At 38.0% G+C, this 27,865-nt stretch overlaps 1 protein-coding gene across 1 annotated transcript in view; it reads left to right on the top strand.

Moving 5' to 3' along the window:
- The window catches only part of LOC107877129, a 125,922-nt gene extending 99,980 nt beyond the window's left edge, over positions 1-25,942 (top strand). The window contains 4 exon segments of the mRNA XM_047393997.1: positions 24,187-24,266; positions 24,470-24,715; positions 25,277-25,383; positions 25,537-25,942. Coding sequence (XP_047249953.1) covers positions 24,187-24,266; positions 24,470-24,715; positions 25,277-25,383; positions 25,537-25,942 — 839 coding nt within the window.
- Positions 25,943-27,865: the final 1,923 nt, after the last annotated feature.

Below are 27,865 nucleotides of genomic sequence, written 5' to 3'. Positions count from 1 at the left end.
TCAAGAGATAACGAAACTACAATGGTTTTAATGGCTTCACTATACCCAAAAGATAAGACTACCTTTGGCTTAGGAACCATAAGAGACATTTGTTTCATTACCTCTACCAAAGGACCTCATCAAATATGGTGCCACTATTAATCCTAAGGTCCACCTCACCCACATATCATCATACTCAAACAAGGAAACCAGCCACCAAACTTACTACCTCTACATAATACCAATTCAAAATTAACAAGGTTATCATCATAGGTAAAGAGGTAGTATAGAAAGAAATCAAGTGTGAAGACATCAAGCCGAAGGGGTACACTTTTAAAATACAACCAACAATCCTTTGTTTTAACAATGAAACACTTAGTATGATCAGTAAAAAGGATAACGCTAAGGTAATTATCAAGGAAAAATGAAGACACACCAAGACAATCCCTTTCCCACCCTACTAATGCACTGGGATCAAATGGATAAAGTATCCAAGGATATAAGCCGGGGTTACTCATTTCTTTTACTAGGGAACAATACTCACAATCACCCAAAGCATTTGATTTTAAGGGAAGATTAACATTCAAGAATGAGGATCTATGGCCTAGAAGACTTCCCTTAACAAGATGCATTCCATCCTTCACTTCCTCACTAGTTGTTGGCAACTCACATACCAATGTAGTCTCACCTTGTTTTTTGCAAGGGTAAACTAGTGTGTGAATACTCTTGTCACTTGGTAATGGAACCTTATTCAAGTTATAAGTGTTAGGACTAGATGGATACAAATCATTCTTACAAAAAAATTAATTTTGTCATCTAAAGGATCAACTAGTGCTTGCATACTCACAACAAGAGTTTGGTCCTTATGCAGCCTAACAACACCAAGAGTATCAAAAAAGGAAGATTCACACACTTCTTTACTAAGAAAATCTAAAACTCAACCACTTTGGCCACTACTAGCCATATCACAACAATTCAAGTTTCTAGAGGTGTAGAAGATAACTTTACTACCTTGTAGATCATGGGAAGTGTGTTCTTAACTTGGTTTTACATCATGGAAGCCCTCATGCTCCACATTACAAGGGAATATGTCAATGTTTCCCTTTGGACTCACTTCTTCATCACTTATCCCAAAATTAGGATTTAGTGCACTAAGCATTTGGCGTATATCTTCAATAAAGCTATCCCAATGGGCATTGATGCGATCAAACATGGCATACAAATTATTGGCAGACATGGTACCTAAAATAAAGAAACAAACCTACAAAACGAACAAAAAAGTTAATTCAAGTATCCTCACCAACTCTCTCACTCTCGGATCTCGCCTCACACTTGGTCTCACAAGTGTTGAATACTTGGCAATACTTAGCAAGTGAATTTAGTGGTGAATATACCTTGGACCGGATTTGATTTTTCTTTGATATCTACTACGAATTCAAAAACGAGAAAAGCACACAAAAATTGAAGACGCAAAACAAACGGACTCTAATCTAATTACCAAACTAGTAGGTACTTACTAGTTTGCTAATTAGTGATAGAATAAAAAAAATTGAAACTAGAAACAACAATTAGACACTAGAAAATATAACTAAGAACTTAATTTGGCTGTTGAGCTATGATGACGTGGCATTCAATGATTGGATGTTGAGTTTTCAAAATTTTCACCCAAAATTTTCAAGTCTAGGCCTAGAACACACTTGGAGAAGAAGAATTTTCGTTTTGGAGAGAAAAATTGAAGGTTTGGAGCCCTTCTGGAGCTTCAAATGAATTCAAAATGGATTGGTCCCCCCCCATGTACTTTCAATTGTACTTGATTATTCCCTTTCTCTCTTCTTTCTTTTGGATGACAATGACTATGCCAAGGAATATTCTTTCTCAAACACCAAGAAACTTCTCTTTCTTCTCCTTTTTTTTGGATATAACACACTCTTTGAATATTCTTCCTTAGCAAGACTTGATGAACATGGAAGAACAAGATGAATATTTAAGAGTTGACCAAAGTTTGACCTCTAACCAAATGAACTCCAAATCTGGATTTTTTTTGTAGATCTAGGTTCCTTAGGCCAATGTGAGCTCAAATATGTAAAAATAAGCCAGAAAACTCATCCAAATCACAAGCCCAATTTCGAATCTAGCTTAAAAGCTTCAAAAAAACACCATATCCATGGAGGTTCTTAGCTCAAACTCAACCAAATCTTGTTCCAAGTATAGATCTAGACTCCCTAGGTGTTATAGAACATAACACAAGAAACTTCAAAAACAAAGTAAAAATGTGTAGATCTAAGGATTAAATTTCGGATCTATCACAACACAACACTAGACACCCTTTTTTTGAGATTTTTGGATTTGACTCTTTTTTGATGAGATTTTCTTAATAAGAACACTAAAACCAAGATTTAGGGATGTTGGAACAACCCTAACCAAGGCTCTGATACCAAATAATACAAGAATAAACTACTAAAAACAAAATTAAGGACTCAAGACAAAAAAATCAGCAACCACAAGACAAGAAAAACAACACAAAGAAGAAAGGAGATGAAGAAAAAATGCATAAAAGTAAAGATAGGTAATGAGATCCTTACTATCACCAATTATTAGCACAATAAAGTGTATCAAACCTTCAGACACACCTCATTAATGGTAGTTCAAACCTCACTCTTAGGTGGACCAAAGGAATTCACACTCATCAATCACACCTTTCTTCCCAATTGATCAACACAAGTAAAATCCATCAAATGTATTAATCTCTCAAGTTTTTTGTTGTATTTTCCAAGACCTACACTAAGATGGATTTTCCAAGCTCTACACTAAGGAAAGAAGCTACACTACGAGTAATACTCAATTTCAATTCATAAAAGTCTAATGAAAAATGGAAGCTAAGGATTTATTTATACAATACAAGATAATGTCTAAAATATCCTTAATGAAGGGTACTCCTTTGAAGTGTAGAAAGGAAGTCTCAAAAAACCATAATATTCTTAAGTTGAGGCACCTTTAGAGTGTATTCAAGGCTGCCTTGGAGTGTATTAAAATCTCTTCTTCATGTTTTAGCAAGTACACTCCCTTGGTTGAATGCATTACGCTCTCATAAGCTCCCATTTGCATGAACAAGGATTGAAAAGACTCCAAAAGGGTCTTCAATTCGAAGCTTGAACCTTTGATAATGCCTTGTACTCTTTTTTTCTCTTTATGCTTGTATCAAATTAGGGTTACAGATTGGACCCCAAGTCAATTATATTATCTCATTTGGGGCATGTCGGTTAGATGACTACTTCCTACAGTTATAGTCTGTGCCTCAATCTCAATAATAGAACTCATATAGTTCTATAGAATTTAGGACTGTCAGATACAGTCACCCAGCTCAGTATAGAACTTAGCTGCTTCCATCAGAGGCAGGACTGTCAGACATAGTTATTTAGATAATAGTATATCAGTTATACAAAAACTTATGTTATTAGTATTCAGATTCAGTGATGTCATGATCTTAGTTAAAGTTCACGTATTCATGCATGTCTTCTCACATTCATGTTATTCAGTCAGTTAGTATTGTTCATACATATGAACCCTTGCATTCAGCCTACCTAACTTGCATACCAGTACATTCAATCATACTAACACATACTTTTCTTTTGTGCTATAGTGTTTTATAGCATAGGTTCAGAAGCACCAGCTCTAGAGCATCCTTAGTCGATCAGATGTTCAGCAGTCAGACTAGCAGTGAGTCCTCATTATTTGAGGATGTTATTATTCAATTATTTTATTCTTTTAGTACTTAGTTTATTTTAGTAGTTGGAGTTAGTTGGGGACATGTCCCATCAACTCTTTATTCAGTCAGTTTTAGAGGTTTTCAGACTATAGCATGTTCAGCCAGTTATTTTAGTTTTGTTTTAGTATTGATATACCATATTTCTAGATGTTATGTTTTATTAGATATTTAAATCTTATGGCCTTTCAGCCTTATTCCACATTTATATAGTATATTATGTTGTGCTTAGTTACATATATCAGTTATGGGTTAGCTTGTGGTCCTTTGGGGTCATGAGCATTTTGTAGTATTCCGAAAACCAGATTTGGGGTGTTACAAACTTGGTATCAGAGCCTAAGGTTCAATTATGTCCTAGAAAGTCTGAAAGCCGCATCTAGTAGAGTCTTGTGCATGGGTGTGTTGCGCGCCATATTTATGTACAGGAGGCTAGAAGATGTTTTAGGAATAGTTTCCCTTCTTTCAGTATTTATATCGTGCCTGTGAGCATGAGCTCAAATTTAACCGTTGGTCTAATCTATTCCTCTCTTTTATATATAGAAAAGGCCTCCCAAAAGAAAAAATTAGCCTGTCCAAGCAGATCTCTTGGATGAACATATTTCTCTTACAAACTTCAGAGCAATATTCACTACTCTTGCTAACTCAGTTGCTACTCAGAATGAATGATCAACTATCATTCCAGCCAACCCAATGGCCAATTCAGCTACAGCCAGGATTCGAGACTTCACCCGAATGAATCCTCCATCCTTTTTTGGGTCTAAGATAGACGAGGACCTATAGGAATTCCTTGACTAGGTTTAGAAGGTTACAGATATCATAGGAGTTACTGCTAGTGAGAGTACTGAGCTAGCTACATATCAGTTATAGGATATGGCTCACACATGGTTCAAATAGTGGAAAGCCAAGAGGGGGGAGGAGTTTGCCACTGCTTTTATAGATAGATTCTTTCCCCTAGAGCTGGTGAAAGCTAAGGTTTTAGAATTTATCAACCTCAGGCAGGGCAGCATGACAGTGAAAAAGTATTCCCTTAAGTTTACTCAACTATCTAGATATGCTTCTCATGTAGTGGCAGACAACAGGGCTAAGATGAGTTAGTTTGTTTTTAGGGTGAATGATCGTGTGGTCAATGAGTGCAGATCTGCAATATTGATTAGTGAGATGGATATAGCCAGGCTTATGATCCATGCTCAATAGATAGAAGAGCAAAAGATTAAGATGAGAGAGAAGCAGAATAAGAGAGCAAGGACATGTAGTTTCAACTTTGTTCAGCCTAAGTCAGAGGGTGAAAGTCGTTCTTAATTCTGCCCAAAGTCATCTGTTCTGGCTCCTTCCTCAGCCAGTGCTCCAGTGCCAAAATTTAGAGACGACAACAGAGATAGGGCCCCAAGCTCTAAGTCTTAGGTTAACAAGGCAATGTTAGCAGTGCTCGAACCTATTCTCTTTGTCAAACCATCAACGTACTTGTAGAGCTGGTAGTGATGTTTTCTTTGAATGTGGCAAGCTAGGCCATAGAGTTAGAGATTGTCTCCAACTAGGTCCTCAAGGTCAGCATAATCGTCCCCAGCTCAGTCTGGTTGCCCAAATCAGCAGGGTGCCTCTTCCAGTGCTACCATTAGGCAACGCCCAAATAGAATCTATGTTCTTTAGTCCTGACAAAATCAGGAAAATTCTCCTGATGTGGTCACTGGTACGTTACAAATCTTTCACTTGTATGTTTACGCCTTGCTAGATCCAGAAGCTTCTTTGTCTTTTATTACTTCCTATATAGTAGTTGATTTTAGAGTCAGTCCCAAAATTCTAGCAGAGCCCTTCTCTATCTCTACCCTAGTGGGTAAAACTATCATAGGCCGATGGGTATACAAGAACTGTCTGATTATGGTATCTCATAAAGTCACATCAGTAGACTTAGTTGAATTAGAGATGACAGATTTTGACGTCATTCTCGTCATGGATTGGATTCATTCCTACTATGCTATAGTCGACTATAGAAATAGAGTGGTCCAATTTTAGTTTCCAAATGAACCTATCCTAGAGTAGAGGGGTAGTAGTTCAATATTCTGAGGTCAGCTTATTTCCTACCTTCGGGCATAAAAAATGATATCTAAGGGATGTGTCTATCATCTTATTCGAGTTAAGGACTCTAGTTTTGAAACTCCCAGTCTTGAATCAGTCCCTGTAGTGAACAAATACTCAGATGTCTTTCTCAAAGATCTTCCAGGAATTCCTCCCGAAAGGGAATTAGACTTCGGCATTAATCTTCTTCCAGATACTCAGCCTATATCTATTCTGCCTTACAGAATGGCACCAGCAAAACTCATAGAAGTGAAAGATCAGTTGAAGGATCTTTTAGATAAGGGTTTTATTAGACCTAGTGTGTCCCCGTGGGGTGCACCAATCTTATTCGTGTCCAAGAAAGATGGTTCTCTTAGAATGTGTATAGACTACCATCAACTCAATAAAGTCACCATCAAGAACAAGTATCCACTTCCCAGAATCGATGACTTGTTCGATCAACTTTAGGGTGCCAACTATTTTTCTAAGATAGACCTCAGACCAGTCTATCATCAGCTCAGGGTCAGAGAATGTGATATTCCCAAAATAGCTTTCCATACTCATTATGGTCACTTCAAATTCTTAGTCATGTCCTTTGGTCTAACCAATGCCCCAAAGCCTTCATGGACATGATGAACTGTGCATTTAAGCAATACTTGGATATGTTCGTAATAGTCTTCATAAATGACATTCTTGTCTATTTCTGCAGTGAGCATGATCATGCAGACCATCTCAGAATAGTATTGTAGAATGTCAGAAATCATCAGCTATTTTACCAAATTTAGTAAGTGCAAATTTTGGCTAAGGTGAGTAGCATTCCTTGGTCATATTATCTCCGGTGTTAGCATTAGAGTTGATCCTCAAAAGACCAAAGCAGTGAGAAACTATCACAGACCATCTCTCCATCAGATATTAGGAGTTTGGGTTTGGCTAGCTATTACCATCAATTTATTGAAGTATTTTTGTCTATTGCATCCCGTATGTCCAGATTGACTCAGAAGAAGGTTCAGTTTTAGTGATCAGATTCATGCAAAAAGAGTTTTCAAGAGTTGAAGACTCGACTCACCTCAGCTCCAATTTTGACTCTTCCAGACGATTCAGATGGATTCGTAGTGTACTGTGATGCATCCAGAGTAGGTTTGGGTTGTGTCCTTATGCAGCATGGTAAGGTCATAGCCTAAGCCTCCGGACAGCTTAAACCCCATGAGAAGAATTACTTGACTCATGATCTTGAGTTAGCAACCATAGTTTTTGCTTTAAAGATTTGGAGGCATTACTTATACAGTGTTCATGTAGATGTATTCACAGATCACAAGAGCCTTCAGTACATATTCTCTCAGAAAGATCTTAACCTCTATCAGAGAAGGTTGTCAGAGCTATTCAAAGATTACAACATGAGTGTCCTTTATCATCTGGGCAAGGCCAATGTAGTGGCCGACACTCTCAGTAGACTGTCTATGGGTATTATTTCTCATGTTGAGGATAGTAAGAAGAAGTTAGCTCAGGAAGTCCATCAGCTTGCCCAACTAGGTGTCCGTTTAGTCAATTCAGCAGAAGGTAGTATATGGGTTCAGAGTAGTTCCGAATCATCTCTAGTTTTTGAGGTGAAAGAAAAGCAAGATAGAGATCCCAGTCTTGTTAAGTTTAAAGAGTCGGTCAGAGATCAGAAGGTAGAGGTTTTCTCACAAGGAGGAGATACTCCATTGTCAGGGTCGCTTGTGTGTTCCAGGTGTAGATAACTTGAGGCAATGAATTCTTGCAGAACCGTATGGTGCGTGCTACTCTATTCATCCAGGGGCTACTAAGATGTACCACGACTTCCAGGAGATCTATTGGTGGAGTGGGATGAAAAGAGATATTGCAGAGTTTGTGGCTTAGTGCTCTATATGTCAGTGGATTAAGATAGAGCATTAGAAGACTAGTGGGTCTATGCAGGAATTCAATATTCTTACTTGGAAGTGGGATGAAGTGAACATGGACTTTGTGATGGCTTTGCCTCGTACTCATCATCAACATGATTCAGTTTGGGCCATTGTAGATAGGATGACCAAATCAGCTCATTTTCTTCCAGTCCATACCTCTTATTCAGCCGAGGATTATGCCAGACTCTATATTAGGGAGTTAGTCAGATTGCATAGTGTTCCGTTGTCTATTATTTCAGATAGAGGTACCCAATTCATCTCTCACTTTTGGAAAGCATTCCAAAAGGTTCTTGGTACCCAAGTTCACCTTAGTACAGCCTTTCATCCTTAGACAGATGGTCAAGCAGAAAGGACCATTCAGACCTTGGAAGATATTCTAAGGATGTGTGCAATTGATTTCAAGGGGAGTTGGTTTGACCACTTGGAGTTTGCATACAATAACGACTATCATTCCAGTATTCAAATGGCTCTATTTGAAACTCTCTATAGTAGAAGGTGCAGATATCCAATCGGTTGGTTTGAAGTGGGTAAGACCATCGTAGTAGGGCCTGACTTGGTTTCGACACCTTAGATAAAGTTCAGTTGATTAGAGAACGGCTCAAGATAGCTCAGAGATAATAGAAATCATACACAGACATACGTAGAAAGGATCTTAAATTCAAGATTGGTGATTATGAGTACTTGAAAATCTCTCCCATTAGGAGAGTGAAGCGATTTGGCAAAAAGAAAAAGCTCAGTCCCCGATATGTAGGTCCCTTCAAAATTCTCAGTCGTTTTGGCAAGCTACTTATAAGCTCGAATTGCCCTCAGATCTAGCCTCAGTTCATCCAATGTTCCATGTCTCCTTGCTAAAGAAGTGCATAGGTAACCCAAAAGTTGTAGTCCCGGTAGAGGGCTTAGATATTCAGAATAACCTTTCTTTCAAAGAGATCCCAGTCAAAATTCTTGACTACCAGACTCGTTGACTGAGAAAAAAAGAAGTCCCTCTAGTTGAAATTCTTTGGCAGAATCATTCCATTGAGGGAGCTACTTAGGAAGCAGCAACAGACATGCAGACCAAGTATCCTCACCTCTTCTCCACAAACTCAGGCTTAGCCCAAGGTAATAGCTTTTCTTAAACTTATTCATTTTCATGATTAGATTTCAGTTATAAACATGGTATCAAATACCCCTGCATATCCAGTCATATGTTCGTATATCATGTCAGTCACGTATTCATGCATCAGATATGCATTCTCATCACAAGAAACTCAGCTTCTCAGTAATTATAGTCTTGTATTCAAGAAGATTATCCATCACATATCCATACATCAGACATGCATATTCAGTATATCAGAAGTTCCCGTCATATAGACATGTTCAAATGTTCATGTCTCTTAAGTAAGATCAGTCTATCAGCTTTCCCAATCTAGTCAGTCCCATTCGAGAATGAATGTTCCCAAGGGGGAGATATTGTAATACCCTAAATTTTCTGTAAGTTAAATCTAGTATCCAGAAGAGTTAGTGATGACTTACTAAATGATTAATATTTAAATCAGATAGAATTTTACCAATTTCAACTTTTTATCATATGGGAAATTGAATTAACTTTCCAACGATACCAATTTCGTCCAAATTCAGTAGTGGGGTAAAAATTTATGGACATTTTACAAAGAACTGTCGAAACTGCCCAGAAGTGATGGTCAGGCCAACGGACCGTCAAGCTAGCGATAGACCATTGCCCAAGCCATCATGATTAAGGCAGTGAACCTAACTTCTAGTCAAGTGCGATGGTCAGGATCGATGGACAGTCGATCCAGCAATGGACCATCACCTAAACCATCACAGACGAGGCAGGAAGTTTAGGTTCTGGCCAAGTATGATTGTCAGGCCGGTGGACCATCGAGCTAGCAATGGACTGTCACCCAAGCCATCATGACTAAGGTAGTAAACTCGACTTCTGTTCAATTACAATGGTCAAGACTGATAGACCATCGATCCAGCAATGGACCATCACCCAAACCGTCGCAGATAAGGAAGGAAGTTCAGGTTCTGGCCAAGTACGATGGTCAGGCCGGCGGACCATCGAGCTAGAAATGGACTATTTCCTAAGCTGTCACAACTAAGGCAGTGAACCTATGTTCTGGCCAAGTGCGACATTCAGGACTGACAGATTATCGAGCTAGCGATGGACCGTCGCCCAAACCATCCCCACTTCCGATCAGCGATTTTAAGCCATTTTAAAAAGGGTATTTAGGTCTTTTCCCACCCGTTTTGACCCCTAATTATACCATAACAGAGCTTAGAACTTCATTATTCATCCACAACACCAAATTAGGGTTTCTCTCAAAGATCAATCCTCAAGAACAAGAAACCCTAGTTGTCTAATCCCAAGGCAAGAATTCAAGCTTTCCTCCACCAATCTTCAGGAAATCATCCACCCAGGTTTGTAAAGTGTTGATTTTTGGGTTTCTTTCACCCATGAAGCTTAAGAATCCCATTTTTAAACTCATAAATTATGATTTCTATATGGTGGATTGATTTTAATTATGTTGATGTGGTTGTATAAATCCCAAGTTGGAGTCTTTATGTACTTTTCATGAAATTATACTAGTATGTGGGTTGGAAACTTTTAAATTGATTTGATTACCATGATGTATGAATTAGTGTATATGACTAACCTAAGGTTATGCATGTAATGTGTTTGATAAAGTGCCCAAGAGAACAAGAATCATGCTTTAGGACTCAATTATGACCAAATTGATAAGCCCATGCTTTACCCTTATGTTCAAAATGACTTTCATGTTATTTTTATGCATTGAAATTGTTTGATGGATTATTCATGAGATTAGCCCTATGAAATTATGACATGTTTATATGCTTCCTATTCATATACCAAACCATGATAATTAAGTGCCTTATGAAATTCCATAATGATTGTATTATGGATTGTTGATTATCGTCGTGAGTTCATGAAGTATCATGTCTTGTCAGTTTTATGCTATCAAGTCCTGGGGCTGTGTGCTTAGAGCCAGTGTAAATTTTTAAGATACTCTCAATCAAGCCATGTTCAGTAGAATTCAATCAGTCTCTTGACTCAAGAAAACTCAGTAATCTCAGTCAGTTATAAGATCTCAGTAATATTTTATTAGTCAACGGAACCCAGTAAACTCAGTCCAGTCAGTTCAGTATAATTAATTTTGAGTCTAATCAGATGGGAGTAGGATTCAAAACTGAGTGATTCCAAGGATGGGAACTTACCTGCGAGTAGAGGGTGTGATTCTTAGAAGTAATCCTTGCGCTCCAGAACTACATAGCCAGCGTAGGTTGAGATATCTAACCTGTTATATGAGGGTTGATGAGGTAAATTAACCTGTTAGATGAGGGTCCCAACCTCCTCCTTAGATGTCATTAGATGAGATGACTTAACCTGTTAGATGATGGATTACTCACAGCTTATCCTTACTAGTGGTGTGGTATTGACACCATTCCAATTGGGGTTATAGATTTGACCCTAACTCAATTATATCATCTCATTTGGGGCATATCAGTTATATGACTACTTCCCATAGTTACAGTCTCAGTCTCAGTCTTAGTAATAGAACTCAAGTTCTACAGAATTCAAAACTATCAGATACAGTCACCCAGCTCAACAGAAATAGCTTTTTCAATCAGAGATAGGACTGTCAGACATAGTCATTCAGATAATAGTATATCAGTTATACAAAACTTATGTTATCAGTATTTAGATTCAGTAATGTCATGATCTTAGTTACTATTCACGTATTCATGCATGTGTTCTCACGTTTATGTTATTCAGTCAGTTAATATTGTTCATGTATATGAACCCTTGTATTCAGCCTACCTCACTTGCATACCAGTACATTCAATCATACTAACGCATACTTTTCTTTTGTGCTATGGTGTTTTATACCATAGGTTCAAAAGCACAAGCTCTAGAGCATCCTTAGTAGATCAGACTTTCAGCAGTCACACTAGCAGTGAGTCCTCATCATTCGAGGATGTTATTATTTGATTATTTCATTCTTTCAGTACTTAGTTTATTTCAGTAGTTGGAATTATTTGGGTACATGTCCCATCAACTCCTTGTTCAATCATTTTTAGAGGCTTTCATACTATAGCATGTTTAGACAATTATTTTAGTTTTATTTTGGTATTGATATACCGTATTTCCAGATTTTATATTTTATCTGATATTTGAACCTTATGGCCTTTCAGCCTTATTCCATATTTATATAATATGTTATGCATTCTCAGTTATATATATCAGTCATGGGTTAGCTTATGGTCCTTCGGGGTCATGAGCACCGTGTGGCATTCCAGATACCAAATTCAGGGTGTTACATTTAGGTTCATTTCTGCACCTTGACTTAGTTATGTTATCTTGTATTTTGTCATACTTATATCATGATTTAGCTCAGTTGACCGATGATGCCTACTGAGTACCCATTGTCTTGGTACTCATAGTACCCTTTTGTACCTTTTTGGTGTAGAACTGAGTACTTTTTGCCATCGTTGGTTCATGTTCATATGGTGTCGATATCCGAAGATAGGGTGAGCTCTTAGAGTTCGAGTTTCCCATTTCTCTCTATTTGTTATATTCAGTCTTTTGTTATCGAAATAGATATTGTTGACTATTCTAAGTCTTTGTGTTATATTATTATTAGATGCTCTTATATTAGCTCTACCAGTACATGAGATAGTATCTTGTGTTGACTATTTTTATCTATTAAGAACACTTTACTTATTTATAAATATGTTTTTCATTTTCGCCTATGTTGAGAATTTTCTACCAAATTAAAACCATTGTGTTAGCTCTAGGTTATGTTTGGCTTACCTACTGGCGGGTTTAGTAGGCTCCATCATGACTTATAAATTGAGTTGTGACAAATTTGTATCAGAACCTAGATTTTACCGATATTATTGGTACAAGAGCAAGTGTCTAGTAGAGTCCTTCAAATAAAAATGATAACGTTTTTTTACTATCTTCGAGAGCCTATGGGACATTCTAAGGAGTTCTTAACTTCTTTCACTCATTTTGTGCGAAGAGTCTAAGTTGGTTCGTAGAAGTATTTCCTTGACTTTACTCTTTTGTAGATAGCCAGGATGCTTGCTACCACTATATGAGATGGGGGTCCCGAGAATGAGCTTAGGGATTCTACTCCTATTTATGAATGACTTAGAGGTTATGGACAACCGCATGATGAGTCCCCGGCTAAGGTCTAGGATAGACTGCCTTCCCCAGGTCCTATTCCAGCTCCTGAGCGAGATATTCTTTTGTTCTAGCTAGTGGTAGGCTAAGGACCACCCCAGGCTCTATCAGGGTTTATTTTCTCTTCAGTGCTCAGGGATGCATTAGTTTATCTTTTGGGTTTAGTTTGTGGTGTGCCTTCTAATAGTACATAGTTTATATATTAGATGGTACTGAGGCAGGGGCACAACTTATAGCTGTAGCTCCCAAAGTTGAGGTTCATCCTGAATTGGTAGTTGCTCAGCTAGTGGTTTCTCAGCCTACTATTTTTTTTTTTGTGGAGAAAAAGATATTGGGTAGATTCTTGAGATTGGCTTTGCCTAGGTTTTTTGGTGCACCAGAACAGGATGCATATATGTTGCTAATTGCTTGTGAGGATAGGTTTCATAATTTGGGCCTTTTTAAGACTCGTGGTATGGATTACACCATATTTTCATTGGATTTGTAGCTCGACATTGGTGGAGAGGTTATATGGATTCTTGACTAGCTAAATCTTCTCCTTTATCATGGACTCAATTCTATGAGATATTCTTGGTGGAGTACATTCCTCTCGGCCTTAGAGATTATTTGAAGGATCAGTTCTCTATATTAGAATAGGGATCCATAACAGTTGCAGAGTATGATGCTCATTTTCATGAGTAGGCTAGGCATGCAATTTCTATTCTAATACCAAGTATGAGAGAGTTTGCTACTTTGTTAGAGGGTCACTTCCACTTGTGTGTTTTCTCAGAGTTTGGTTGCTGTGGGTAGGCCTTTTCTGAGGTTTTGGATCACTCTCGGGTGCTAGAGGAGATACATCATGAGGCCCAAGGGGAAAACGATAAGAGGAATAGATATTGGGACAATTTCAATGGGAGTCAGTATTTTCTAATTTAGAGGGTAGTAGCTCTTATGTTTGGTATTCTCCGCATCCATACTATCAGCCTAGTCAACCTATTTAAGTAGTGCTTTAAATTATTGATGGAGGTCAATCTAGTGCCAAAAACTGCCCTGGTCAAGGCAGTTGTAAGTCTTTGAGAGGTTTATCAATTAGTCATTCTATTCGTGGTGATTACTCCGGGTCAGGCAGATCTATTAGTTCTGGCTCAGCTCAAGTCTCATGTTATACTTATGAAGCTCCTGGTCACTATTTCCATAAGTTCCCTAGTCGTTGGGCAATTATTATTTTAGCTCAGGTTGTTTCCCCTATTAGAGCAGTTCATCCCTCAGTTAGAAGTGGTTCTCATGGTCATAGGGGTAGTTTTTGGGGTACTCGAGGAAGTTCTCAGGCAGGCAGGATAATAGGATAGTCAGGTGCCCAACCAGGTGGTGGACTTGGACAGTTGGATGCAGTACCTGCTAGACCTAAGATTAAGACTTTAGATGTTATTGTTATAAGTATGACTTTGGTGTGCAACCAGTCGTCCCTTACTTTATTTGCCATAGGAACCACTTGTTCTTATATATCTACTTATTACACATCACGGTTGGAGTTATCTTATGATTTATTATCTGTCCCATTGCATATATCTACTTCTATGGGTGATTATTTAGTAATGGATCAGATGTTCAGATCATATGTTATGATTGTTAGAGATATTGATACTTATGCTGGTCTTATTTTTTTGGATATGGTGGATTTTGATGTGATTCTAGACATAGACTAGTTATCCCATATCATACAGTCATAGATTGTTTTTCCAAGACCGTTACCTTAGCCATACCTGATATACCCCCAGTCATATGGCAGGGAGATATTTGCCGTGAGCCAATGGGGATTATTTCTTATATGTGTTCTAGGAGACTTATTTCGAGGGGTTGCGAGTCTTATCTCACTTATATTTGTGATACTAGTGTGTAGAGTTTGTTGGTTGACTCTGTTTCTATTGTTTGTGAGTTTCCTGATATGTTCCCTACTGACCTGCCTAATATTCCCCTTGTTCATGAGATTGAGTTTACTATTGATCTCGAGCCTGACATCCAACCTATTTTTATGGCATCTTACCATATGGCTCCTGCCAAGCTTAAGGATCTAAATTCTCAGCTTCAGAACCTTTTTGGTAAGGTTTTCTAGACCAAGTGTGTCTCCTTGGAGAGCTCCTATATTGTTTATGAAGAAGAATGGCTCCATACATATGCGTATTGATTATAGGCAGTTTAATAAGGTGACAGTGAAGAACCATTATCCTAGCCTCACATTGATGATTTGTTTGACCAACTTTAGGGTGAGGTAGTGTTTCCTAAGATAGACTTGAGATGAAGTTACCATCAGTTAAGGATTCAGGCTGAGGATATCCCAAAGACAACCTTTAGCACCCGTTATGGTCTTTATGAGTTCCAAGTGATGTCTTTTATGTTGACTAATGCCCCGTTGCATTTATATATTTGATGAATCACATATTTAGACCTTATTTGAATTTCTTTATAATTGCATTCATCAACGACATTCTCGTGCATTCAAAAAGTAGAGAGGGGTATGTGCAATATTTGCGAATGGTGCTCTAGACTTTCAGAGATTATGTGCTTTTCGCCAGGTTCTCCAAGTGTGAGTTTTGGCTTGAGTTGGTGACATTCCTTGGAGATGTGGTGTCTAAGGATAGTATTATGGTAGTCTCGGCTAAGCCTGAGGCTATTCATGATTGGGTTAAACCTAATCTCCGACTGAGGTTTATAGCTTTATTTGTTTGGATGGTTATTATAAATGATTCATCGAGGGTTTTTTCTAATATTTAGGCCCCTATGACCAGATTGACTTGGAAGGAGGTTCCTCTTTAATGGTTCGAGGGGTATGAGTTGAGTTTTGGAAAGCTCAAGGATTTTCATACTTCAGCCTTATTTTAGCTCTTCCTATTGAGGGTGAGGGATTTATCATATTTTTTATGCTTTTAATGTCGGTTTGGGTTGTGTATAGATGCAATAGCGTTGTATTATTTCCTATTCTTCTAGAAAACTTAAGGTGTATTAGTGCAACTACCCCACTCATGATTTGGAGACATTATCTTTATGGTATACATTGTGAGATTTTCATTGATTATCACAATCTTCAGTATCTTATAACATAAAGGGAGCTTAATGCTAGATAGTGTAGATGGATGGAGTTTCTTAAGGATTATGATATTTTTATCTGGTATCATTCGGGCAAGGCAAATTTGGTAGCAGATGCCTTGAGTCGGAAGGTAGTAAGTATGGGTAGCTTGGCTAGTATTTCAGTTTCCCAAAGGCCATTTCATGGGACATCCAGTCCTTTGCCAACTTGATGGCTTGCCTTGATATTTTAGATCCTAGTAGGATTTTGACTAGTGTGGAGGTGAGGTCCTTGCTATTTGAGCAATTTCTGAATTGTCAATTGGAGGATAGTAAGCTTCACATCCTTCATGATCAGGTGTTAAGTCCCAGAGGGTCACCATAGATTCTGAGGGTGTTTTGTGATTTAATGGTTGCATTTGTGTTTTTGAGGACATATGACTTGATTTGATTGATTTTGCACAAGGTTCACAACTCTAGATATTTATTCATCCCATTACAACCAAGATGTATAAAGATTAGAGACAACACTACTGGTGGAGTGGTATGAAGAGAGATGTGGCAGACTTCATAGTTTGTTGCCTATGCTGCCAGTCGGTAAAGGCCAAGCATCAACAACCAGGTGGTTTGACTCAAAGTTTGCCTATTTCCACGTAGAAATAGGAGCAAATTAACATGGATTTTGTTAGTGTTTCGCACTCCCTATGTTTTCGATGGTATTTTGGTCATTGTAGATCATTTGACCAAGTCAGCACATTTCATTCCTATTTAGATATCTTTTAGTGTTAAGAGGTTAGCCCATATCTATGTGCATGAGATAGTCCATTTGCATGGTATGCCAATTTTTATTATTTCTAACTAAAGTTTCGTGTTTATTTCGAGGTTTTGGATAGATCTTCAGGAGGAGTTGGGTACCCAGGTGGATCTTAGTACAACCTTCCATCCAAAGATAGATGGCCAGTCGGAGCAGACTATTCAGGTTTTTGAGGATATGCTTTGAGCCTTTGTTATGGATTTTGGAGGCCAGTGGGAGCAACACTTACCCTTGGCAAAATTCTCTTATAATAATAGCTATTCTATAATTATTGAGATGGAATCATTTGAGGCTTTGTATGGTGGGAGATATCATTCTCCAATTGGACGATTTGAAACTTTTGTGGTTAGGCCCCATGGTACTGATTTGCTTTAAGAGTTATTGGGTAGATTCAGGGTGATTCAGGATAGGTTGAGAGTGGCTCAGAGTAGGAAGAAGGCCAACGCAGATCATAGGCTTCATGCCTTGAGATTTAGACTGGCCTAGGATAGGTTGAAAGTGGCTCATTTATGATTTGATGGGACTAACAGTTCGATCACTGGGTAGTTTATTTGTTTTTTAGAGCCATTTACCTATTGTGAAGTCTTTGCTGGTTCTAAATGGCCACCGGGAAAAAAATTCAGCAAAATGATCTTCCATGCAACTTCTGACTATGCCATTAGTTTTGAAATGTCGATTATAGGCTAGGTAGACCATTGGTTTGGATCCTGAGGCACCCAAGCTCATTTCAACCCATTAATTTGAATGTTAAGAAAATGAAATATGGGAATGGACCTAGATTTGGTCAAAATAACCTTAGATGGAAAATTCAATTGTTCCATTAAGTCTAGAATGCCGAATTTGGTGTGTTTACATAGTTTATTTGTGTATATTGGATTTCGGATGAATCCCTAGGGCTTGATGAAAACTTGGAAAAATTTCCAAGTTTCAGCTGTTATCTGGTGCAACTACTATCACAGGGAAGGCCTCGACTGCGGTGGTGCGATCACAGGGTATAGGTTGTGATTGTAACTAGCTTGTGCAGCCAGAAGATCATGAAATCACAGGTCCTGTGCTGCGATAGCAGGACTCGTGGACCTGGTATGAGTGTAAATAGACCCAAATGTCATGAATTCAGCCATATCTCACCCCTTTCTTGAGAGCATAAACCCTAAATAAAGAGACTAAGTGAAATTGAATCTTGTTAGTGATTGGAAAGCTAGAGTAGCATTTATTTTTGTGATTATCTTTTGAGTTTAGCTTGGCATCTTGTGGAATCTTCTCAGAAGAAAAAATCGGCGATTTAGCAGATTCTTCGAGCTTTCCTCGGCGTCCAGGTAGGCTAGGTTTTATCTCTTCATAGATTGAGCTATGTCATAGTATGTTTATGATATTATGCTAAATTTGGGATGGTTTTTAGGTGTTATCGATAAAATTGACGATACATGGATTATTTGGACCTTTTAGGCTATTTGGTTGTATTTAGGTATAGTTGGCGTAGTTGTTTAGGTCCTTAGTAGAATTTTTTTTTTGGGCTAACTATGGCTTGTTCAACATCTAAAAGTGGATCTATATACCTTTTCTAGTTTGGGTTAGAGTTTACCTTATAATGGATTTTGGGTATTAGAGTGGTTCCCTTCGACCGGCCTTAGGCCAAGACTTGCACTAGTTTTTATAATTTGAAGTACTTATTATGAGGCTTGATGAGTCTGGATACTTAATAGTCATGGTGATTTGACATTGGGAGTGGATGGCAATTACGATAAAACCTGGTAGTTATGAAATTTAAGATATATGTATTGGTTTTATTCTAGCAATTGATGATTATATTGATGATATGTATCGGTTTGAGTACGTAAATTGATTATTATATTGATGATTGTACCAGTTTGTATCCAACTATTGATTATGGTATTTATGATATGAATACTTGTTCGAGTTTGATAAGGGGAGGTTTTCATAGTGTGACATACACAAATGGTTTCCTAGTGATAGCATGATGGTTGGTAGATTATGGTTGCTCAGTTATATATTTCCCTTGATTGTACCCTCCTATCTTATGGGGCCTGCATTGGGTTATTTACTTTTCCATAATTATTCGCTTATGGGGGCCAATTTGGTGTTATAACTTCATGGTAATTATGTTATTATTCCATCTTATTTATTCAATTGTGTACAATGAGTTGGGAGTTACTTCCAGGTTTGCCCTTTTCCTTGACTTAGTTATCTTATCTTGTATTTTATCGTATTTATATCATGATTTAGTTCTGTCATCTGATGAAGCCTGTGAATACTTGTGATTTTGGTACTCATACTACACTTTTGTACCTTTTTGGTGCAAATTTGAGTCCTAGTTGCCGCCGCTAATTCGAGGATCATGCTGTGGGGGATTTCAGATATAGGATGATCTCTTGGAGTCAGAGTTGCCCCTTTTACTTCTATTTATCTGTGTCTAGTTTTTTGTTTTGATGCAGATTATATTGACTATTCTAGAACTTATTATGTGTTGTAGTAGCTCCTGTACTAACTATACCAGGTTGTGGGATGGTTTTCTATATTATGACTACCTTTCAGACTATTTATATTTCCTTGCTTATTTGTGAATTGTATTTTCTAATTCACTCTTTTTGGGAATTTTCCCCTAATTTAGCCTATTGCAATCAGCTTTGGGCTATGGTTAGGCTTACCTACTGGTGGGATTTGGTAGGTGCCATCATAACCCGAGGTATGCCATACATGGATAAAGTAACGGTCTTAGTAATATAGTCCAAGACCACACGATAAGGGGATAACAAGTCTATGCCCGGAATCATATCAAAGTCCACCATATCTAATACAATAAGATCGGTCTGAGTATCAAACTCTTGAATGTTCACAACACATGATCTATAAACCCAATCCACTATTAAAGAATTACCCACGGGAGTAGAAACATATAATGGCACAGATAAATAATCCCAAGATAACTCTAATTGCGATGCATAATAAGCAGAATGAATTAATGGATCCTGGATCAAATAAAATAAAAGACGGCTAATGGTAGACTGAGATTGTGCTTTTAATAATAACATCCGAAGACTCTACCTTCGATCAACCAGTACAACAGATAAATAACCTTGCCCACCATATGGATGGGAGCCTAACTAATCACCTATCTTACCTACCTAAGTACCTCCACGAGAACTCTAGGGACTATCCTGATGGACTCTACATACCACCTCTATTGGGGGATGAACTACCTAAGTAGACGAACACTTTTCACAGTAAGGACAACTGTCCTGTTTGGAGGACACTCGCTAGAGAAATGTCCAAAGACCCCACACTCATAACACGCCCAAGGAGCTGCACTCTGCCCAAAGAATGATCCAAAATATCCACCTCGGCCAGAAAACCCAAAATATACACATCTCAAAGACTGACCACTGCTCTGGGCAGTTTAATCACTGTAACTAGGCTAAAATCAATCATTAATCTGAAGTGTGGCATGAACGGGCCTACTAGACTAACCTTATTTTAATAAGACTAGCATAGAGGTGCCTACCTTAACAAGCTCTTCCTTTGAATTGTAAGCCACTTTGGTTCCCATTAAACTACCCTGATAATACAATATCTTATTACTTCCACTTGGGCCTTGCGATACATCTCCTCCATGAGCTAAGCATAATCAGAGTCATTAACAAAAGACCTACCTACGACAACCCAACTTTGTGAAGCTACGTAAAGGGTAAGTCACAGTCTCTGAACAAAATACCAAACTGCTTATACTTGATCAGGTAAAATAAAAGTTGCATGCCGGGATAACTCATGGAACCAAGACTCATACTTCAAGATAGACATAGAACCCTACTCTAATCTTGAGAGCTGATCTCTCAAGCACTCTCTAAGGCTATGACACATATACTTCTCTAAAAAAACCTCTAAGAACTAAGTCTATGTAAACAAAGGAGATACAACTTTCTTGGAATCAAGGTAACCTCTCCCCCAATGTCTAGTTGTCAGGCCTAACTGCAAACTAGTGTAGTCAACCCGACAAGTCTCAAATAGACCCAAATTATGAAGCCTATCCTCACAAGTAGTCAAGAACTCAAATGTCTTCTCGCTCGATGCCCTAGAGAACCTAGGCAGAGTCAATCTCACGAATTTGCAAACTATCTTCAACTCCTCAATAGACATCATAAGTTGGGCGACTACTGGTATTGGAGGGATTTCAACTCTAGGGGCTACAGCTACAGGAAACTCCCCATCCTTGGTACCAGTCTGATCCACTAATTGAGTACCATCATATGGTGCACCAACAAATAAACCTAATAGTTGAAAGTATCTCTAAGAAGTAATGAAGAAATAAACCCTAGCAAAGCCTAGGTTGCCTCCTATCCCACCACTGGTTGGGGTGGAGCAATCTCTGGTGAGAGAGAAGGAATAGTGTCTGACAAAAACTCCCTATTTGGATCTCTATCTTGGGCTGTAGTTCTCTCCTACCCCAAACCACAAGGTCGACGACGACCTCCGATAGCATCTCTAGTCATTAATGGGGCGACCTCCAGTAGAAGTATCTCGTATCCTAGACATTTGCAAAAGAGTGAAATCAAGTGAATCTTATAAACCAACACATATTATTATCACAAAATGAGTGAAAAAAGTGAAGATCTTCTAAGAATGTCCTATAGCCTCCCGAAGATAAGAAATAAATGTCATTGTTCCGATCAATGAAATTCTACCAGAAACTTGCTCTTGTACCAACAATACCTATGAACCTAGGATCCGATACCAATTTGTCATGACCTAATTTTATGATTCATGGTGGTACCTATTTTGACTTGCCAGTAGGTGAGCCAAACCATGGCACGAATGACACATAATGGGCTAGTTGGTGGAAAATAGGATAAATACCTGAATTATGCAAGGATTACATTACAAGTCATAATATGAATGAAAGATAACATAACAAAGGGTAAATAATAATAAAAGTAAAATATCTGATGACCTAGTAAGGTCGGAACAAGAGTCTCTAGCAAAAGAATGAGAGTACAATAAGAAGCAAATATACATTAGTATCTAATAGAAAGACCATCAAAAATAGAAGAAGGAGAAAAAGTTAGCTCTGGCTCCAAAAGCTCAGACTGTCTCCAAACACTGACAAACACTAATACAACATCAATGATGGTATCTAGTACTTGAATCTGCATTAGAAAAGGATGCAAGAATGTAGTATTAGTCCAGAGTGATGGGTACTCAAAAGGTATCATCGGCTAACTGAGCTAAATCATAATATAAGTACCATATGATTTAAGATAACTAAAACACCCTAGTTTTGACCCTTAGAAAATTTCTCGAGTTTGAGCTTCTAGACATTATATGACTTGAGGGTACTTGTCATATGATGCGGGTATGGTTTAGGGTCCTCAACTCGTATGTTACTTAGTATGGGTTTTTTTATTTCTGTCTAAGGTACGAATGGACATCATACTAGTCATATGTTGGGTACAAGAAGTATAGTGCCAAACCATGTGATGTTCTATGTCTAGCCAAGATGATTTTGCCGAGGGTATAGTTCTAGGGTACCAATCATATGATTGCATATGAGTTAGGCCATGAACTTGTATGTTGGACAAAATTGGAGTCCAATATTCTATCTAGGGTACGAGTAGTATGTACCACTATTTGATTGGTGTATGAGTTGGAGGGGGGGGGGGGGTCGTACCCTCCTGCACACATTTTCAGCTTTTAAGCTAATGATAGTTTAGACATTTCCCACCCCAAAACCCTTAAGCCCCCATGTATTAAAACACATTGTATCCTCTCATAACATAATTTGAAGGATTAAAACACTCCAAAAACTCCCTCTAAACACTCTCTTAAAGATTGGACTAGGGTTTCTACAAGGTGCTCATCTAGAGGCTCAAAAGTCAAGTTCTTTCCATAAGTATTTGTGAATAAGGCATGTAACTCTTCCCTCATTGTTATTTCATGAAAATTCATGTGTTGAAAACTTTGTTTATGAATCTTTAAGGGTAGTTTTGAAAACCCCTAGTGAAAGTTTTGTTGCATATTGTTGAGTATTGTTTGTTCTTGATTTAAGTTGTGAATATACATATTTTAATGATGGTTTTGCACATATGGCTGCTTGGTAATTATGGTTTAACAATTGGGTCATGGTTAATTCTAAACTTGATGGTTTTTTGGTCTTGGTAATGGTATGCCCTCACTGTATTTATGAAAATGCCTAGGAGAAGAATATTGTCACATGGTAAATTGTATTCTAAACTAATGCTTGGTATAAGAATGATAATGAAGGATGAATGATTTTGTAAGGGTCTTGATGACCATGAATTGATTGAAATGTGTTTTGAATTAAGGCATTGGCCTAATAATGTAATTGGTTGGTAAATGGTTTCATGAAAGGACTTTTTGGCCATATGTTGATTTGAATTGTAACCTTTATGGTTTAAATTGCTAAGCAGATTCGAGTCCCTAAATATTGACATGAATTGATGACTTTGTATAGACAATGGGTTGAAGTCCTAAAGTTGAATGATAATAGTTATGACATGTTATACATTTGATACTAACGGTATGCCTTTGGTAAGTAATTGGACTAATGGTTATGTGCACGTGTAAGAATGTTTTAAATTTGAATCTAAAGCGAGATGTGTAATCGGGCCATAAAAGAGGAGTCCAAAGGATTAACACTGGAAATTGCACTAGCTGGTGTGGGTGTCTATATGATTAAAAGGTTTGAGTACCCCGAATGAATATATGAATGGGAGATTCGAGTCCCCAATATTACATATATTAGTGCGTAAGTCACCTTGATTATGCTGGAAGGTTTGAGTCCCTATAAAGTCATATACAAATATTGATATTCTCTGGTTCGTGCGGCTATACGCACCGGGGCCCTTCCAGCTAGGGGAGAGCTGGGCCTATATAGACTGTGGGTGCCTTGTCATATAATGATTATGCTACACATCCCAGGTTAATATTTTTAAAAGTCATGCTAATATTTTTCCCTATCTTGGCATGGTATATATGTATATATATTACATTTATTATGAGCATTGGGTGATTGGTTTTGAACTGTTGACATTATTTTATCCTTATTCTTGAGTTACATGCTATAGCTCCAACCGTGAGCCATCCTCGAGGTGTTGGTTATACTATCATACCGCCTACTCAGTGACTTAGATTCAGGGATAGCTTGTGTTGACTTGAAGTGGTGAGCTTCAATACTTTGGAATGCTCTATTTCTTACTTTGAGTTTCTTTTGTCTTTATTGGCTTAGACTTAGATATTAGTTTTGGATATGGTTGGGGCATGTTTTGATTGGATATTCTTGTTTAGTTTTAGAGGATTTGTATGGGCAAACTTTGGACTTGGGTATGTTATGGAATGGCTATTATTTTGATTATTCTCTTGTGGTTTGTAGATTGGTTGGGTTATGTTTCGAGGGCAATCTCCGGTTCGTGTTGGACTTGGGATGCCCATGGTTTGGGTCATGTCAAGATGGTATCCGAGCCCTAGGTTCATGGTCAGTTGGGTGTCCATAAAGACGTGTCAAGTAGAGTCTCTTTTATGGGCATGTAGTATGCCACACTTATAAGAGAAAGGCTATGAGATATTTAGGAATGTTTCACTTTCTTATTGTTTTACTTTGAGCTATAGAGTCTAAGGTGTTGAATTCTTCTAATTTTTGTTTGCTTATCTTTTAGATCATGCCTCCAAGAAGATATGATGTCTATGGAAACTCTTCTGACCTGATTGAGGATAATATAGATGGAGCTCATCCAACTTCTAGAGTCCAAACTTGGTCAAGGGTCACTGCATCTAACTGTTCTCATGGTGTTCCACCTATCCCTATTGATCCTACTCCTCAGGGCGATACTCATACTCAGTCACCTCAAGGGGAGGCTACTAATGTTGAGTTTCGCCACTCTATTACCTTATTGACTCAGTTGGTAGCTTCTTAGTCTGAGCATGGTATTCCCGTTAATCCATATTCTGAGGCTGCAAGGGTAGGCTAGTTCATGAGGTTGCATCCTCCTATGTTTACTGGTATAAAGGTTGAGGAGGATCCTCAAATATTTATTGATGAGCCAGAGAAGATCTTTTGGGTTATGCATGCTTCAGGGGTTGAAGGTGTTGAGTTTGCTGCCTACCAATTGAAAGATATAGTGTACCAGTGGTACGGAGAGTAGGAAAAGTCAAAGGGAAAGGATGTTGGTTCTGCCTTATGCGAGGATTTCTCTAGTACATTTTTGGATTATTTATTTCCTCAAAAGTTGAGAGAGGAGAAAATAGAAGAGTTTGTGAATTTGAGGAAAGGTAGGATGTCTGTCAAGGAGTATTCCTTGAAATTTCTTTAGTTGTCTAGGTATGCTCCTGAGTTAGTTTCTAGTATAAGGGCTAGAATGCATAAGTTTGCTTTGAGATTGTCTCATGAGTTGATCCTTGAGAGTAAGGCTACCTTGTTGATTAAGGACATAGATATCTCTAAGTTAGTTATGTATATGTAGCAGGTGGAGGAAGAGAAGAGGAAGCAGGATAAGTTTAGTAAGAGGCAGGGGAAGAAATTTAGGCCTTCTGAGAAAAGTGGTAGATATAGTGGTAAGTGGCTAAAGAAAAAGTGAGAGATTTATGGGTTTTTCTCCACGACTAGTGCTCCTTACCCAAAGCCATTGGGTGATTGTTATTCACATCATAGTGGTGGGTTTTGGGCATAAGGTCCCTAATCTCAGGCTAGTGGGGCTCAATTGGCTCCGTCCTACCCTTCTTTTAGATTTTGTGGGCGGCCGCACTATGGGCTCTGTGAGAAAGGGAAGAACAAATATTTACATTATGGTCAGATTGGTTATATACAGCATGACTATCATGGTAGAATGACTTCTAGGGTTAACAAGGCTCTTGTTGCGTCTTTATCTGCTCCTGCACTAAAGGGTGCCATTTTTGCATCTATTTTTACTTCTGGTACTGGCACTGGCTGGAATTTCTTATATGCTCTTGCATCTCATCAAGATTTTAAGGCATCTCCTGATGTTGTTACTGGTATATTAAAACTATTCTCCCATGATGTGAATTGTTTACTTGCTCTAGGGTCTACTTTATATTATGTGACCCCTTTTGTGGCTGTGCATTTTGGTTTTGGTCTTGAGTTTTTTTCTGATCCTTTGTTGTATCTACCTTAATTGGTGACTTTGTAATTACTAAAAGAGTCTATAGGGGGTGTGTCGTATCTGTTAGTGGTAGAGAAACTCTTATGGATTTGATAGAGTTAGATATGGTTGATTTTGATGTCATATTGGGGATGGATTGGTTGCATTCGTGCCGTGCTTCTTTAGATTGTTAGATCCATAAGGTCATGATTAAATTCCCTAATGATCCAGTCATTACATAGGAAAGGGGTTCTTTAGTGCCTAAGGAAAGGTTCATCTCTTATCTTAGATCCCGAAAGTTTATTTCCAAGGGGTGTTTGTATCATTTGGTTCGAGTTAAAGATTATAACTCAAAAGGTCCTTCTCTAGAATCTGTTCCTGTGGTTAATGAGTTTCCTGAGCTTTTCCCGGATGATCTTCTTAGTATTCCTCTATATACAGAAATTGATTTTTGGATTGATCTTGTTCTGGACACTCATCCTATCTATATCCCTCCCTATAGAATAGCTCTGGCTAAGTTGAAGGAGCTTAAGGAGAAATTGAAGGACCTCATAGATAAATGTTTTATCTATCCTAGTATGTCTTCTTAGGGTGCTCCTATGTTGTTCGTGCATAAGAAAGATGGTTCCTTTTAAATGTGTATTGATTATCATCAACTAAATAAGGTGACTATAAAGAATAAGTATCCTCTTCCTAGGATCAATGATTTGTTTGATCAATTTAAAGGTGTGAAGTATTTCTCTAAGATTGATCTTAGGTTGGGTTATCATCAACTTAAGGTTAGGAAAGTGGATGGCTAAGACTACCTTTACGACCTGGTATGGTCATTATGAGTTCCTAGTTATGTATTTTGGGTTGACCAATGCTCCAACGATGTCTTTTGCCAGTTTTTGGATTTGTTCGTCATTGTCTTCATAAATGATATTCTGGTATACTCTAAGAGTATGCCAAATTATGTCGATCACCTCTATGCTATGTTGTAGACCTTGAAGGATCAACATTTGTATGCCATATTCTTAAAGTGTGAGTTTTGGTTGAAGGTACTGACTTTTATTAGTCATGTTATCTCTAGTAAAGGGATCACGGTGGATCTACAAAAGGTTGCAGTGGTTAAAAGGTGGCCTAAACCTGTGACTCTAATCGATATTTAAAACTTCTTACACAGCCAAATACTATAGGAGATTAATGGAAAGTTTTATGACTATAGCTTCCCTATTGACTATGTTGACCAACGAGAAGGTCAAATTCTTATGGTCGGATGCATGTGAGGGTAGTTTTGAGAAGTTAAAGGATAAGTTGACTTCAACTCTAGTTTTGACCCTTCTCGAAGGTAATAATAACTTCGTAGTGTATTGTGATGCTTCTTTTGTTGGGCTTATTTGTGTGTTGATGCCGTATGGTAGGGTGGTGACCTATGCTTCTAGGCAGTTGAAAGTTCATGAGAAGAACTACCTTACTCATGATTTGGAGTTGTTGGCTGTGGTATTTGCATTTAAGATTTGGCATCACTATCTTTATGGGTTCATGTTGGAATCTTTTTTGATCATAAGAGCCTACAGTTTATATTTACTAAGAAAAAGTTAAATCTCAGGCAAAAGAGGTGGCTTGTGATATGAGTTTCCTTTACTATCCAGGTAAGGCTAACGTAGTTGCTGATGCTCTTAGTAGGTTATCCATGGGGAGTATAGCTCATGCGAATGATGATAAGTGGAGTTGGTGAAGGACATTCATCTTTTGGCTAATCTTGGAGTTAGTCTCACGAACTTTGAGGATGGTGGTGTATTTGTGAATTAGGTATCATAGTCATCTCTTGTTGTTGAGATAAAGAAAAAGAAAATGTTGGATCCTGATTTCATAAAGATTGGAAGAAATGTATGTCATCAAAAAGTTGTTGACTTTGTGATTGGTAGAGACGGTATCTTGAGGTAACAAGGTAGGCTATATGTTCCCGATGTG

The sequence above is a fragment of the Capsicum annuum genome, chromosome 7 (genome assembly GCF_002878395.1).
Source record: "Capsicum annuum cultivar UCD-10X-F1 chromosome 7, UCD10Xv1.1, whole genome shotgun sequence".
Taxonomy (NCBI): Eukaryota; Viridiplantae; Streptophyta; class Magnoliopsida; order Solanales; family Solanaceae; genus Capsicum; species Capsicum annuum.
The sequence above is the reverse complement of the archived record's forward strand: the minus strand, read 5'-3'. Positions and strand labels throughout refer to the sequence as shown.